A 12726-nucleotide genomic window follows, 5' to 3' on the forward strand; every position below is an offset into this window, starting at 1 on the left:
AATCTTATTGGAAAGGTCTCAGCTATTTAAAATCTGTCTCACTACTCACAGGCATAAAGGCTAAACTTTGAAGAATCATTGTCAGTCATTCTGCTGAATGATTCTTATTAATGATTGTCCTTCTGTCCTGATTGTGTTTGAGGAGTAAAGATGTTTCTTGAGGAAGAAGTACAATTCTTGAAAATTGAAGCTCTTGGTTATTCTAGATGTGCCATATTATCTAAAAGTAAGTTGTCCACTGACCTCTTCAAGTGTTCATAGGCTCACAGAAAACTAAGATTTTCTGCCATAACAAATTTATTCTAATATCCAAGAGTGATATATGACATCAGAAGAATAACAATCATTGAGAATTAGAGCAGGAAGAGACCTTTCCTTATCATCAATCCCACCACTATCATTTTATAAATGTGGACACTGTGCTCCAGTGATCCAAATGATTTCTCTGGGTCTAATATGGGGTCCCGATTTATAAATCTCGACTCCCAGGGCTCCCTTTAGAGCCTGAAATACTCAGAGAAAAATTTTGCACGGGTAGCTTGGTCAAAAGATATTCTGGTGACTCTGGGCAACTCCTGGCTGTAATTGCATGAAACGAGCCTCTGATTCTCTTCTCAGTTAGATACCTGGCTTAAAGAAAGCGATCCATGTGGACTATAGGACCTCTAGCAATACAAGTCTGTGATGGACAACCCTACAGGCTTCAGAAACTTGGGGTAGGCTCCACAGGTTCAAAGAGCTCTGTGCCTAATGGTGCCTTCAGCTAGGTGGTGAGAAACACATCACTTTAAAAAGGGATACTCTTCAATGAGCACTTGTCTCCAGTTTCATGATAGCTTCATCAGTGAAGCAACGAGGTACTTGCAATAGACTATGAGAAATGAAGGTAATGAGAAGTGAAGAGTAGAAAGAACTAGTCTCAACATGGTTGTCTCACTAAGTGCAATAAACCCATGCCATAAAGTCAGTAAAAGGTAGATCAGCTGAGTCACATATCTAAGGAGCAAGGGTAATTTGTTGTTACCAAAGACGATTTCTTTGGTAAAGGGAAGAATATATATATATATATATATATATATATATATATATATATAATTGTTTTGCCATGTGCATAATTCTTTTAAGTTGAGATTTTCCTATATTGAGTCTATTTTTGTATTTTTAGGGGTAGTGGGAGGGTGGTAGAGAAGGACTAAATAAAGGAGGACAGCCGATTACAGAGGAAGAAACATTTTCGGAGTCAAGCAGTCCTGGGTGAGGATTTCAGCTCCTCTGCTTTTTAGCCATGTGACCTTAGAGAAAAATTACCTAACACTGCCTACACAGTTGTCATGAGGAGTAAATAAAATTATAAATGTCATGAGGAGTAAATAAAATTATAAATGTCATGAGGAGTAAATAAAATTATAAATGTGGAAACACCTAGCACAGTCCTTGGCACATATTGGAAGCTCAGTAACACAAGTTTCTCTTTCCTGTAATTTGTAACATAATTTAACCCACAAAACCACCTGTTGTTTATTTGTCAGAGGCCTGATATTAGTCACTCTAGAAAAAAAGGAAATGATGACTTCTAGAATCACCTGCTCTGTGAATATCACATGCTAAAATAACAATTAATAATAATACTTTGTGAAACTCATTACATCTGAAGGCACTTACAGATAGAATATGACATTTCCAACTTGGGTAAGATGATAATGACATTGTGATATAGAGAAGTTAGAGTCTTGGAATGGAACTGTCAATTCAGAGTTATCTTTCAAAGCTGAGAGAGGTAGGAGGCTATTAAAGAATAAGACAAGACGCATTTCCATTGCTCACCTCCTAAACCTCTCTTTAGTCCATCTCTTCATTTCTATTCTGTCACTTACTTTTAGTTTAGACGTCATCATTTCCTGCCTGGATGTTTGCCAGGAGGTGAAATTGGTTTTCCTGCCACCACTCTCACCACCTACTAATCCATCATCCGTAATCTCCCCAGAAGGATCTTTGAAAAATTTAAACCTGATTCTCTGCCTCTTCTGTTTAAAATGGCCCCTCATCACCCACAGGTTGAAAGCCAAGATCACTGGCATGCTATTCAAGATTGTGTGTTAATTAGCCCATGCCTACACCATAGCAGTCTCTTGCATTACATTCCATACTGCTTACATTCCACTTGTGCCTAGCAGTGGACTTTGTACCCCAGTGAACAACAGAGACTTGAGTATCTGCACATTTGTGTGCATTATTTCCTCTTCTAGGGATACCTCATCACCACCATCTTCCTCTGTTTCAGCTTGACTAACTTCTGATGGTCTTTCAAATACCTGGTCAGGTGTTATTTTTTCTGGCAAGTGTTCTCTTGCCTTCTTGGCATCAAAAGTATATGTTCTTCTTATTTCCTCTTAGGATCACATGGGCTTTCTCAACTAGACCATGAATTTCTTGGTGTCAGGGAAGCATCTTTGTGTCCTCAACATCTGGCACAGCCTTGGCTTTCAAAAAATGTTACTTTGTGGGTTCATTCAGTTAGAACTGGTATCATTTGGTCCAAATTAAAAGCTTTATGATTCTGACTTTGGCCAGACTAGGTGATCACAGCAAGTAAAGTAGTAGTAGTAGACAACTATGCCAGAAGGTTCTGTCGACATGGGGAGTGGATGGGAGACTGGGTCTCCTCCCCTAACATGACATGACATCCATTCCTCTGTGAAGCAGTAAGATAAGGAGAGGCCAATCACGAAATGTTACTTATAGCTGGAAGGAATTTGAGGCCATCCCACTGTTTTTGAGAAGCAAAAATAAAGTGCCAAAGAGCCCTGCCAGCATAGGGTGGTTAGTGGCAGAGCTGGGTCTAGAACTGGGTTATCTTACTCCCCAATCCAGTATTCACCCATTTGTCTTTTCTACTCTAGCATAACTTTATTTTAATTTTGGGGTGGGGTGGAAGTAAGCTACTTTGCATGCCAGCTTCCCTCTTAACTGGTCAGGCTGCCGAGATACTGCTTACCTGGTGAGTCATGTCAGCACCTAGGGAGACTCTCCTGCTTTGATACGGGGCTATTCAACGCTTCACAAAAAAATAGCTTAGGGGCTGCAAAAAGGCTGTTGACTCTGCTCTTTCTTATTTATCCCACTGGCATGTTCTCGTGAAATTACCTCCTATTTTCCTCTCATTCTCCTTCCCTGCCTCAAAAAAAGAAACATCCGTATAATTGGATCTGTATAACTTATGGAAGGACTCCAACATCAGCCAATGCATATATTAAGGTTTTAAATCAGTTATTGTTCTAGTACACACCCTGGGGTTGAGAAAGAAAGAACATCCAGGACTAACAAACCTGATTGTTCTGGCAAAGTTGCCATTCGATTCATGCTGGCATTTCTGGGCTTTTCTTCTCCTTTAATATTCCAACCTCATTAAAAAAAAAAAAAAGTTAATGGCTCAAGTAGCCATTTTTAACATTACTGGTTCATTCAGTTTCTCCATAAGACTTCGACCTCCCAGTCTCTTGAGGATTACCCAGAGGGCATGATGCCCAGAGTTTGCTTACCTAGTTGCAGAGACCCCTGTCAGTCTGATAGTGAGTTCATTAGACTGTGGATTATTCCTCGCTTTATTAACTTCTGAGCAAGGGAGAGACTCAGGCTTGGCAATATGAGCACTTCACAACTTGGCATTCCAGATTGAGAAAAACACTTAATCATAACAGTTAAGAAGTTAAATTACAACTGTGTATAACATTGTGAATTTTAACCTAACAATTACTCTGAGTTAGACCTATACAAGTTTCTGATTAACACTGTTGAACTAAAATTCCTATAACATATGATGCATGGGTCTTTGTGTTTTTTAGGCAAGTACTGGAAGTCGGTAAGGACGGTGAGTGTGCCGAGGGGCTGCGCTCTGGCTGGGGCGCAGTTGCAAGAGGAGACGGAGACCGTTTCTGCCCTGGCCTCCCTGACGGTGGATGTGGAACAGCCCTTTGCTCGAGAAGACAACAGGTATGAATGCAACATGGGGGGAATCATCAGGGTCGGTAACATCCAGGCTCATCATGAGCGTTTGTGAGCCTCTCTCTAGGCTCTCCTTCTCCGGTCTCCTCCACTTCGACTTCTGCGAAGCCACAGATGCCACAGCACATGCTGTCGGCTGTCAGGAATTCATGTGTTTCATTCTTCATGAGAAACACAGAGGTGGAGCATGTTGTTACAGTTCACAGAGAAATAGAGTGATGAGATAGATGGTCCTTGTTGGATAATTTAGTACAGATCATTATGGAGAAAGCTTCTTGTGGGCTTAACTTCTTTCCTTAGTTATCTCTATTTTTCAAGATGTTCTCTTTCTTTCTCTCATCATTTCGAAGTTACTGATATAACAAAGGGGAAAAAGGAGAGCAGAAGCTGGAGGTATGGCTTGTCAGTTGGGTAGCCTTATATGACTGTCCGTGAGGTACAACTACTCGATAAAGATGAAAGTCACCTTCCAAGAAGATGGGAGTGTGTATAAAGGAATGTGTGGCTGTGGGTCTGATTTTATTTTACTTTATGATAAGAAGGAGTTGATTTTAATTATAGTCTTCATATGAATAGCTTTCAGGAAAAGAAAAAGATTGAGTTTGCTTCTTCTCCTTTTAAGAAATGTTTGTCAGTTTGTACATTTTGCTGTTCGGCAGACAGTGCTACAGTCAGGATTTCTTTTTACAATGGCCAAAACCACCCCAAATGTACAGACAGTGACATTGGTGCTCTCTGTGGATGACTTCAAAGTCACGTTTCTTCAATTTAAAAATGAATAGGTGAGCTTGCGCTAAAGCTCTGCCAGCTTGCACTTTTAAATTGCTTCTGAGAATGAAATCGAACTCCCTCCGTCAATAACATCACCATTAATTACACAGATCCTGCTACTAGTACATAGGTTGGCAATTTTCCCAAGAATGCACAAATTTGAACAGTTTTAGTTTTTCTTGCTTTTACTGGGTTTTCAGAGTTTAATGGATTTAACATCTTGCTTTGGTCAAGAGCAAGAGATACATTGAATAAGAGATTTCATTTTTATGCAGTTGTTTTTTTCTTACTATAACCACTTAAAAAGATTACCAGTAGGACAAAAAAAGTTGTACAATATTGTATTAAAAGACATCTTCATATGGGCATCTGGAGCATAAGGGTAAACTTATTTTACATCTTTGATAATAGGAACTAACCCCCTGCTGTTCCCAGCTAAGAACCAAACCAAGTTCATAATCCAAAGGTGTTGCAGTTATTCCCAAGGCCAAATACAGTTAGTTGTCTGTCATTTGAGGGCTGTAAAACTAGGGAAACTGACATCTGTTAGTGTTGGATATAAAAGGAGCGTAGCTATTCTTTAGAATTCATTTAGTATAGAGAAATGAAGCTAAATTCCAGCCCGAGTGAAATGAGTTGTAAGTAATTTTTCCCATTAAGTTGCAGGGCTTAGAATAATAAAGAATAATAAGTGCTGTTGTGAGCCCCACATAACATAAAAATCTCAGCACTTTGGCAGGAATTGGCTCTATAAGCATGCTTGTTTATCCTCAGGTACATAGTGTGCCTGACTCCTGATGATCTATAGGGACTTGACCCTGGCTTCAGTTCACCGTGATTTTTAAGCTTCATCTGATGGCAGAGAGAGAATGGGAATGGGAGTGTTTTGATGTACAGAGAAACAGAGTTGAAGCTTGTGGCCTGGATTCATGTTTCTTTATCAGTTTTAGACAGATTGTATCTATTTTGATTGATTTTTCTTATGGGAAGGAAAATGGTTTTGCTTGAAATATTTTTGGTGGCTTTGAACTCACTTTTTCAGCAGAGGAAAAGAAAAATTCTTCTAGAACTGGCTTTTGCATTTCTATTGAACCATGCATGAATTTCATCACAGAGAGTCAGACAGGGAGAACCCTTAAAAGCCACAGAGCATTTATTCTTTAAAGGGGAATGCTATCAGAATTGTCCCCCAACTCCGTATAGGAAAGATGGCTTTCACAATGAGGTAAAGAGGTAGAAATGTTCTTAGGCTTTTGTTATGAATGCAGTGTTATAAGTACACAGGAAATTGAAAAATTAGAAAAATCAGAGAACTAAATGGATGGAAAAGGGTGAAGGCAAGATTCTTTTTATAGGAAATTCTTGCCAGTTATTTTGGAGAATATATTGGTGTTTGGAGTGAGATGACTCATTTTGTACTAAGATTTTGGGTAAAGCAGCTCTTTTCCTGGCCAACTCATATCTGACTCATTTACCACTAGTGAATAAGGGATAAAATGCTCCTGGCTAAGAACCATTGTAAGTATTTTTTGTTCATTTTTCGGGGGGGTGTGAGGGAGATGACAACACAGTGCAAACAGTCATTTCATTTTTATAACTCACTGATGGACCATGAAGAATAAATTATTAGAAAAAGGCCCGGGATTCATTTTGGGGATGATTGACTGAAGTACAGTTTTCAAAACATAATTTTCAGGTGGCAGAAGACTTGAGCAGGAACAAAATGGTGGTTCAGTTAAAAAAACAACAAAACAAAAATAAAGGACAAAAAACTAAGTGGGGTCAAGTTATATGTTCAAAAAAAACAGATAGGACTAGTCACATATAGCATATTGTTTAGAAGACAGAACTGTGATCTTAGTTTCTTACTTGATTGTCAGGAGACTGTACCTTTAAAAGATTATAGTTTGCATTGTTCAGATATCTATTTCAAATGCTTCTACTTTGAAAAGGTCAGTTCAATATTGAGGTTTATTCTTGGATACCAGTTCGGGCTCTGCTGAAAATCAAGAAAAAGTTTTCTCTGGCAATGAAGACATCAGAATGATCAACTCTTAAGTTACTGGGAGCATATTTACACTCTAGAATTTCTGACTCTCTCATTTTTTAATCAAAACAAAAACTGAAAGTTAGGTTTTCAAATGTCAGTTTATTGATTATAGTGTGAGTCACATTAGATTTTCTTTAATACAAGAGGATCTGGTCGTCTCTGAATCATTTCGTCTTCAACTTTTGTCAACTTTTCTCATGAATGAGATGGTTTCAGTCATTATATGACACAGAAGCATGAGAAAAATATATGATTCTGAATCTGGCTATTTCTTTAATTAATTTTTATTGGAGTATGGTTGCTTTACAATGTTGTGTTAGCCTCCACTGCACAACAAAATGAATCAGCCATACACATGTAGATATCCCCTCCCTTTTGAACTGCCCTCCCATTTAGGTTTCCACAGTGCATTAGGTAGCGTTCCCTGTGCTGTACAGTATATTCCCATTGGCTATTTTGTTTTTTGAATAACTGTCTTATTCATGAATATTTTTTTAAAGTATAATAAAAGCTAGAAAATCCTAAGTATCATCTGCCTTAGCTTTGAATGGTCTATCAGTAGTGCCAAGGACATTGATAACCCCATTTTCCTGTGTCTGGAGATTTATATAGAAATATAGACCACTCTTAAATACACATTCGTGTCTAATAGGAATACAGCTTTGTTTTCCATGCTTTAGGACTGTCTCTCCAAGGCTTCTGGAAGCTAAATGTTGCACTGATTTTTCAGGTCTCTGATTTTTCTCTCTGATACTGTTATTGTGAGCACCTGTTTATCTAAACAGGCAAACATTCCAATATAAGTTTTATTCTTCATTTTCATCCAGTGTCAACAATACCTTAGTTGAAAAGTGGACTGAGATTTGGAAGCTCCTGGTAAAAGGAGCTCCTTTATCTTCTTTTCCTCTTCCTCCTGGGACCATCATTTTATCCCTGTGTTCAATGCCTAACATGTGGTCTTGGGGCATGTGTGAACTCTTAGTATGTTAGGGATTAAATCCAGTGTGTGATGTATTTCAGGGTTCCCTTCTGAATTGTTTACAAACAGGTGGTTAATTTGAAAAAAGAAACACAATGGACTAGAAGCATAAGTAAAATGAGATGCACGGTAACTTTAGCTTCCCATCATCCTCATCTTTCAGGCCTGTCTTCTTACCACCACAGAGGAAGAGTAGGTCGTGACTCTGGAATCAGCTTGCCGAGGTTCAGATCCCACCTCCATCTTAATAATTGTTGATCAGTGGCAAGTTACTTATCTCTCTGGGCTTTACTTTCTTTGTCTTTAAAATGAAGGGAAAATTTCAGAGAGTTTTGAGGATGAAATGAGACAATACATCTTAAGAATTTAACATAACACTTGACACAGAGTAAGTACTCAATATTAAGGTTGGCTTTTGTTATTTTTTTCTATCTTTTTCCCGCTTCCTCAGTTTGCTCTTTTCTTTCCCTCCATTAATACATTGTTCATCATCCAGGGATCTATAATATTAGAAATAGAGAGGCTGTACCTGGGCAGCTATATGTTTAACTGTTCATAGGTTAAATCAATAGTATAGTCATTAAAAATAAGAGATTGATAAATAATCACTAAGCAATAAATTGATTCAGTTAACTAAGCTGTGGTTAGCTGACTTAAAGAACTTTCACAATACCTAATACATTGTAGGTAATAAACAAATACTTATTGAATGAATGAGTACAAGACAGACAACAAGACATTGTTAAAATGGTAACAGAACAATTTGTAATGATACCTGAAGTTTCTTTGTCTCCTTGTCTCTATGTACTATGTTTTCTGAGGGAATCAGTGTTTTTATCTTTCATAAGAGTTTTCAAAATGTGTATTTTACATTTTTTCTTCCATAGTACTAATCGACAGGGTCCATTTTCAGATATGTTGGCTAACCAGAATCCATAGTACTCATAGCATAAAGATCGATTGACTGAGGATAAAGGTGATAAAGGTGGGAAGGGAAAGCAAAGTGTCTGAATGGAGAAAGGAATTGCCTCGGGTGAGGTGGAGGGGCTATGGGAGTGATGCTGACAGATGACAGGATTATTCCGCGACTTGCAGAATGAGGAGGGAGAAACTCCGGTTCATTTATTCTTTAAACATTTTCTGATTCGTTTTTATGTGCCAGACAAAGTGTTGGGAGTCAAGGTCACAAAGCTTCCGTGGAATCTTCAAAATATCCACATACTTGATTGTATTAGTTTTCTATTGCTATCTTAACCAAAAAATTACTTCGTGGCTCAAAATGACAAAAAAGGTCAGAAGGGTGACAAGTCTCTGGGCTAAAATATAGAGGTTGGCAAGATCTTTTCCTTTCTGGAGGCTCTAGGGAAGAAACTGTTTCCTTGCCTTTCCCAGTTTCTAGAGGCTGCCTGCATTCCTTGGTTCATGACCCCCTTCCTCTGTCTTCAAAGCCAGCAACTTTACATCTCTCTGACCTTTCTTCAGTCACATCTCTTTATCTCTCTCTGACTGAAAGAAAAAAGCTGGGAAAACTGGCTTAAAACCAGGAAAGTTTCTCTGCTTGTAAGGACTCATATGATTAGATTGGACTCACCAGGATCATTTCTCTATCTCAAGGTCCTTAACCTTAATCATATCTACAAAGTCAGTTTGGCTACACCAGGTAACGTTCACAATTTCCAGGGATTAGGACATGGACATCTTTGGGGGCTGTCATTCTTCCTACCACAGGATCAGACATGAACGACCAACTAAGTGTAAATGATAGGTCATTTGATAGACCGAGCTCCAGAATAAAAGAAGACCTAACATAGGCCAAGAACTGGGGAACAGATCACTGAGCCAGGGTAGAAAAATGGAGGATTTCAAGCAGTAAATAAGAACAAAGGCATCCAAGATACAAAAAATAGCTTGAGCAAACGATCTATTTGTTTTTAATTTTATATTGGAGTATAGTTAATATTGTGTTAGTTTTAGATACACAGCAAAGTGATTCAGTTATACATATAAATGTATCTATTGCTTTTCAAGCTCTTTTCCCATTTAGGTGATTACAGAATATTGAGTAGAGTTCCCTGTGCTATACAGTAGGTCCTTGTTGATTATTTATTTTAAATATAGCAGTGTGTACATGTCATTCCCAAACTCCCTGTCTATCCCTCCCTCTGCCCCTGCTTCCCCCCCCAGTAACCATAAGTTCATTCCTGAAGTATGTCTGTTTCTGTATTGTAAATTAGTTCATTTGTATCATTTTTTAGATTCCACTATAAGTGATATCATATGATATTTGTCTTTCTGTCTGACTTACTTCACTTACTATGATAATCTCCAGGTCCATCCATGTTGCTGCAAATGGCACTATTTCATTCTTTTTTATGGCTGAGTAACATTTCATTGTATATATGTACATCTGCTTTATACATTCTTTTGTTGATGGACATTCGGTTGCTTCCATGTCTTGGCTATTGTAAATAGTGCTGCAGTGAACATTGGGGTGCATGTATCTTTTCGAAGTATGGTTTTCTCCAGATATATCCCCAGGAGTGGGATTGCTGGATAACATGGTAGCTCTATTTTTAGTTTTTTAAGGAACCTCCATACTGTTCTCCATAGTGGCTGCACCAATTTACATTCCCAACAACAGCAGTGTAGGAAGGTTCCCTTTTCTCCACACCCTCTCCAGCATTTATTCCTTGTAGACTTTTTGATAATGGCCGTACTGACTGGTGTGAGGTGATATCTTATTGTAGTTTTGATTTGTATTGCTCTAATAATTCGTGATGTTGAGCATCTTTTCATGGGCCTCTTGGCCATCTGTATGTATTCTTTGGAGAAATGTCTATTTAGGTTTTCTGCCCATTTTTGGATTGGGTTGTTTGGAGGTTTTTTTTGATATTGAGCCTCATGAGCTGTTTGTAAATTTTGGAGACTAATCCCTTGTCAGTCACATTGTCTGCAAATATTTTCTCCCATTGTGAGGGTTGTCTTTTGTTTATGGTTTCCTTTGCTGTGCAAAAGCTTTTGAATTTAATTAGGTCCCATTTGTTTATTTTTGTTTTCATTTCCATTACTCTAGTAGGTGGATCAAAAAAGATCTTGCTGGGATTTATGTCAGAGTGTTCTGCCTGTGTTTTCCTGTAAGAGTTTTATAGTGTTCAGTCTTACATTTAGGTCTTTAATCCATTTTGAGTTTATTTTTGTGTATGGTGTTAAAGAATGTTCTAATTTCATTTTTTTTTACACTTTTCCCAGCACCATTTATTGGAGAGTCTGTCTTTCCTCAATTATATAGTCTTGCCTCCTTTGTTGTAGATTAATTGACCATAGGTACATAGTTCTGACTTGCATTTCCCTGATGATTAGAGATGTTGAGCATCTTTACATGTACCTTTTGGTCATCTATATGTCTTCTTTGGAAAAATGGCTATTCAGATCTTCTACCATTAAGGGCTATTGCGAATAAAGCTGCTATGAAGTTTTGTCATTGTGGAAAAAACACATAACATTTACCATCTGAACCATTTTTAAGTGTACAGTACAGCAGTGTTAACTATATGCCCATTGTCATGCAACACATCTCTAGGACTTCTTTGTCTTGCAAAACTGACACACTATTAAACAACTTCCATTTTCCCCTCCCCCCAGCTCCTGGCAACCACCATTCTACTTTCTAAGAGTTTGAGTACTTCAGATACATCAAATAAGTGGAATCATACAGTATTTGCCTTTTTGTGACTGGCTTACTTCATTTGGTAGAACGTTTTTTGTCAAGGCTTATCCTGTTGTAGCATGTGACAAAATTTCTACCTTTTTTATGGCTAATATTTCATTGTATGTGTATACCGCATTTCTTTATCCATTCCTCTGACAATGGACATCTAGGTTGCCTCCACCTCTTGGCTATTGATGCTTCGATGACTATAAATGTGAAATTATCTCTTCAAGATCCTATTTTGAGTTATCTTGCATATATACCCACAAGTGGAATTTCTGGATCATATGGTAATTCTATTTTTAATTTTTGGAGGAACCTAACTCTTTTATACAGGTTTTTACTTTGTGAACACAAGCACTCAATTTTCTTTAATGTACACCGAGGAGTGGAGTTGCCAAGTTATAGGAAAGTCGTATGTCTTACTTTATAAAAAAAAAAATTCCAAACTGCTTTCCAAAATGGCCATACCATTTTTCATTCCCACCATCAATGAATGACAGTTTTGTATCCTCACCTGCACTTTGTATAATTGGTCCTTATAGATTTAGCCTTTCTAGTGGGTATGTAGTGATAGTCCATTGTGCTTTCGAATTTTCTCCAAAGAGCCATATTTATGTCCAGATCAGGTCTTCTTGGAACATACCCTCCCTTCCTTCTGTTTGGAATACTTAGCTTGTCTTCCTTCTCTTCTCACTGACCCTTCACTGGCCTTCCCATTGTCTTCCAACTTACCTTTTAGATCTCATATCAAATACACTTCCTCTTCTTGGACAAACTTAGATCAGGTCCATCTGTTATACTGTATACTGTCTCCCTATATTTCAACTACCTAGAACACAGCCAGGGTGCATCACAGACACTCAGTAATTATTTCTTCAATCAATGAAAACTTCAGTAATCCGGGGAATGCCAGCATTGGTGGAGATGTGGGGCTCTGGAGCTCTCATAGCTGTGGGAAGGTAAACTATGGCAGCATTCTGAAAAACAGTTTACTGTGGGCAGGTAAACTATGGCAGCAAACTGAAAAGCAGTTTACTACCATTTTTAGTATACACAAAACATATAACCTGGTAATCTTGCTCCCAGGAATGTATATTGAAGATATTCTCATCTAGAGTAATTAGAAGACATGTACTAAGAAGTTCACTACCGCTTCTTCGTGGTGGGTAGAGAGAAGGAGTCAAACCCAGTGTGCATTATGGGAAGAACAAA

At 38.1% G+C, this 12726-nt stretch overlaps 1 protein-coding gene across 5 annotated transcripts in view; it reads left to right on the forward strand.

Moving 5' to 3' along the window:
* HDAC9 (histone deacetylase 9) overlaps positions 1–12726 on the forward strand; it is an 825073-nt gene that overhangs the window by 792271 nt on the left and 20076 nt on the right. For all 5 annotated transcript variants that reach the window (XM_032642337.1, XM_032642308.1, XM_032642307.1 and 2 more), the window contains one exon: positions 3843–3990. In XM_032642337.1, the coding sequence (XP_032498228.1) occupies positions 3843–3990 (148 nt within the window). The remainder of the gene's footprint in view (positions 1–3842; positions 3991–12726) is intronic.

Source organism: Phocoena sinus, chromosome 9, assembly GCF_008692025.1.
Source record: "Phocoena sinus isolate mPhoSin1 chromosome 9, mPhoSin1.pri, whole genome shotgun sequence".
In the NCBI taxonomy this organism is placed as follows: Eukaryota; Metazoa; Chordata; class Mammalia; order Artiodactyla; family Phocoenidae; genus Phocoena; species Phocoena sinus.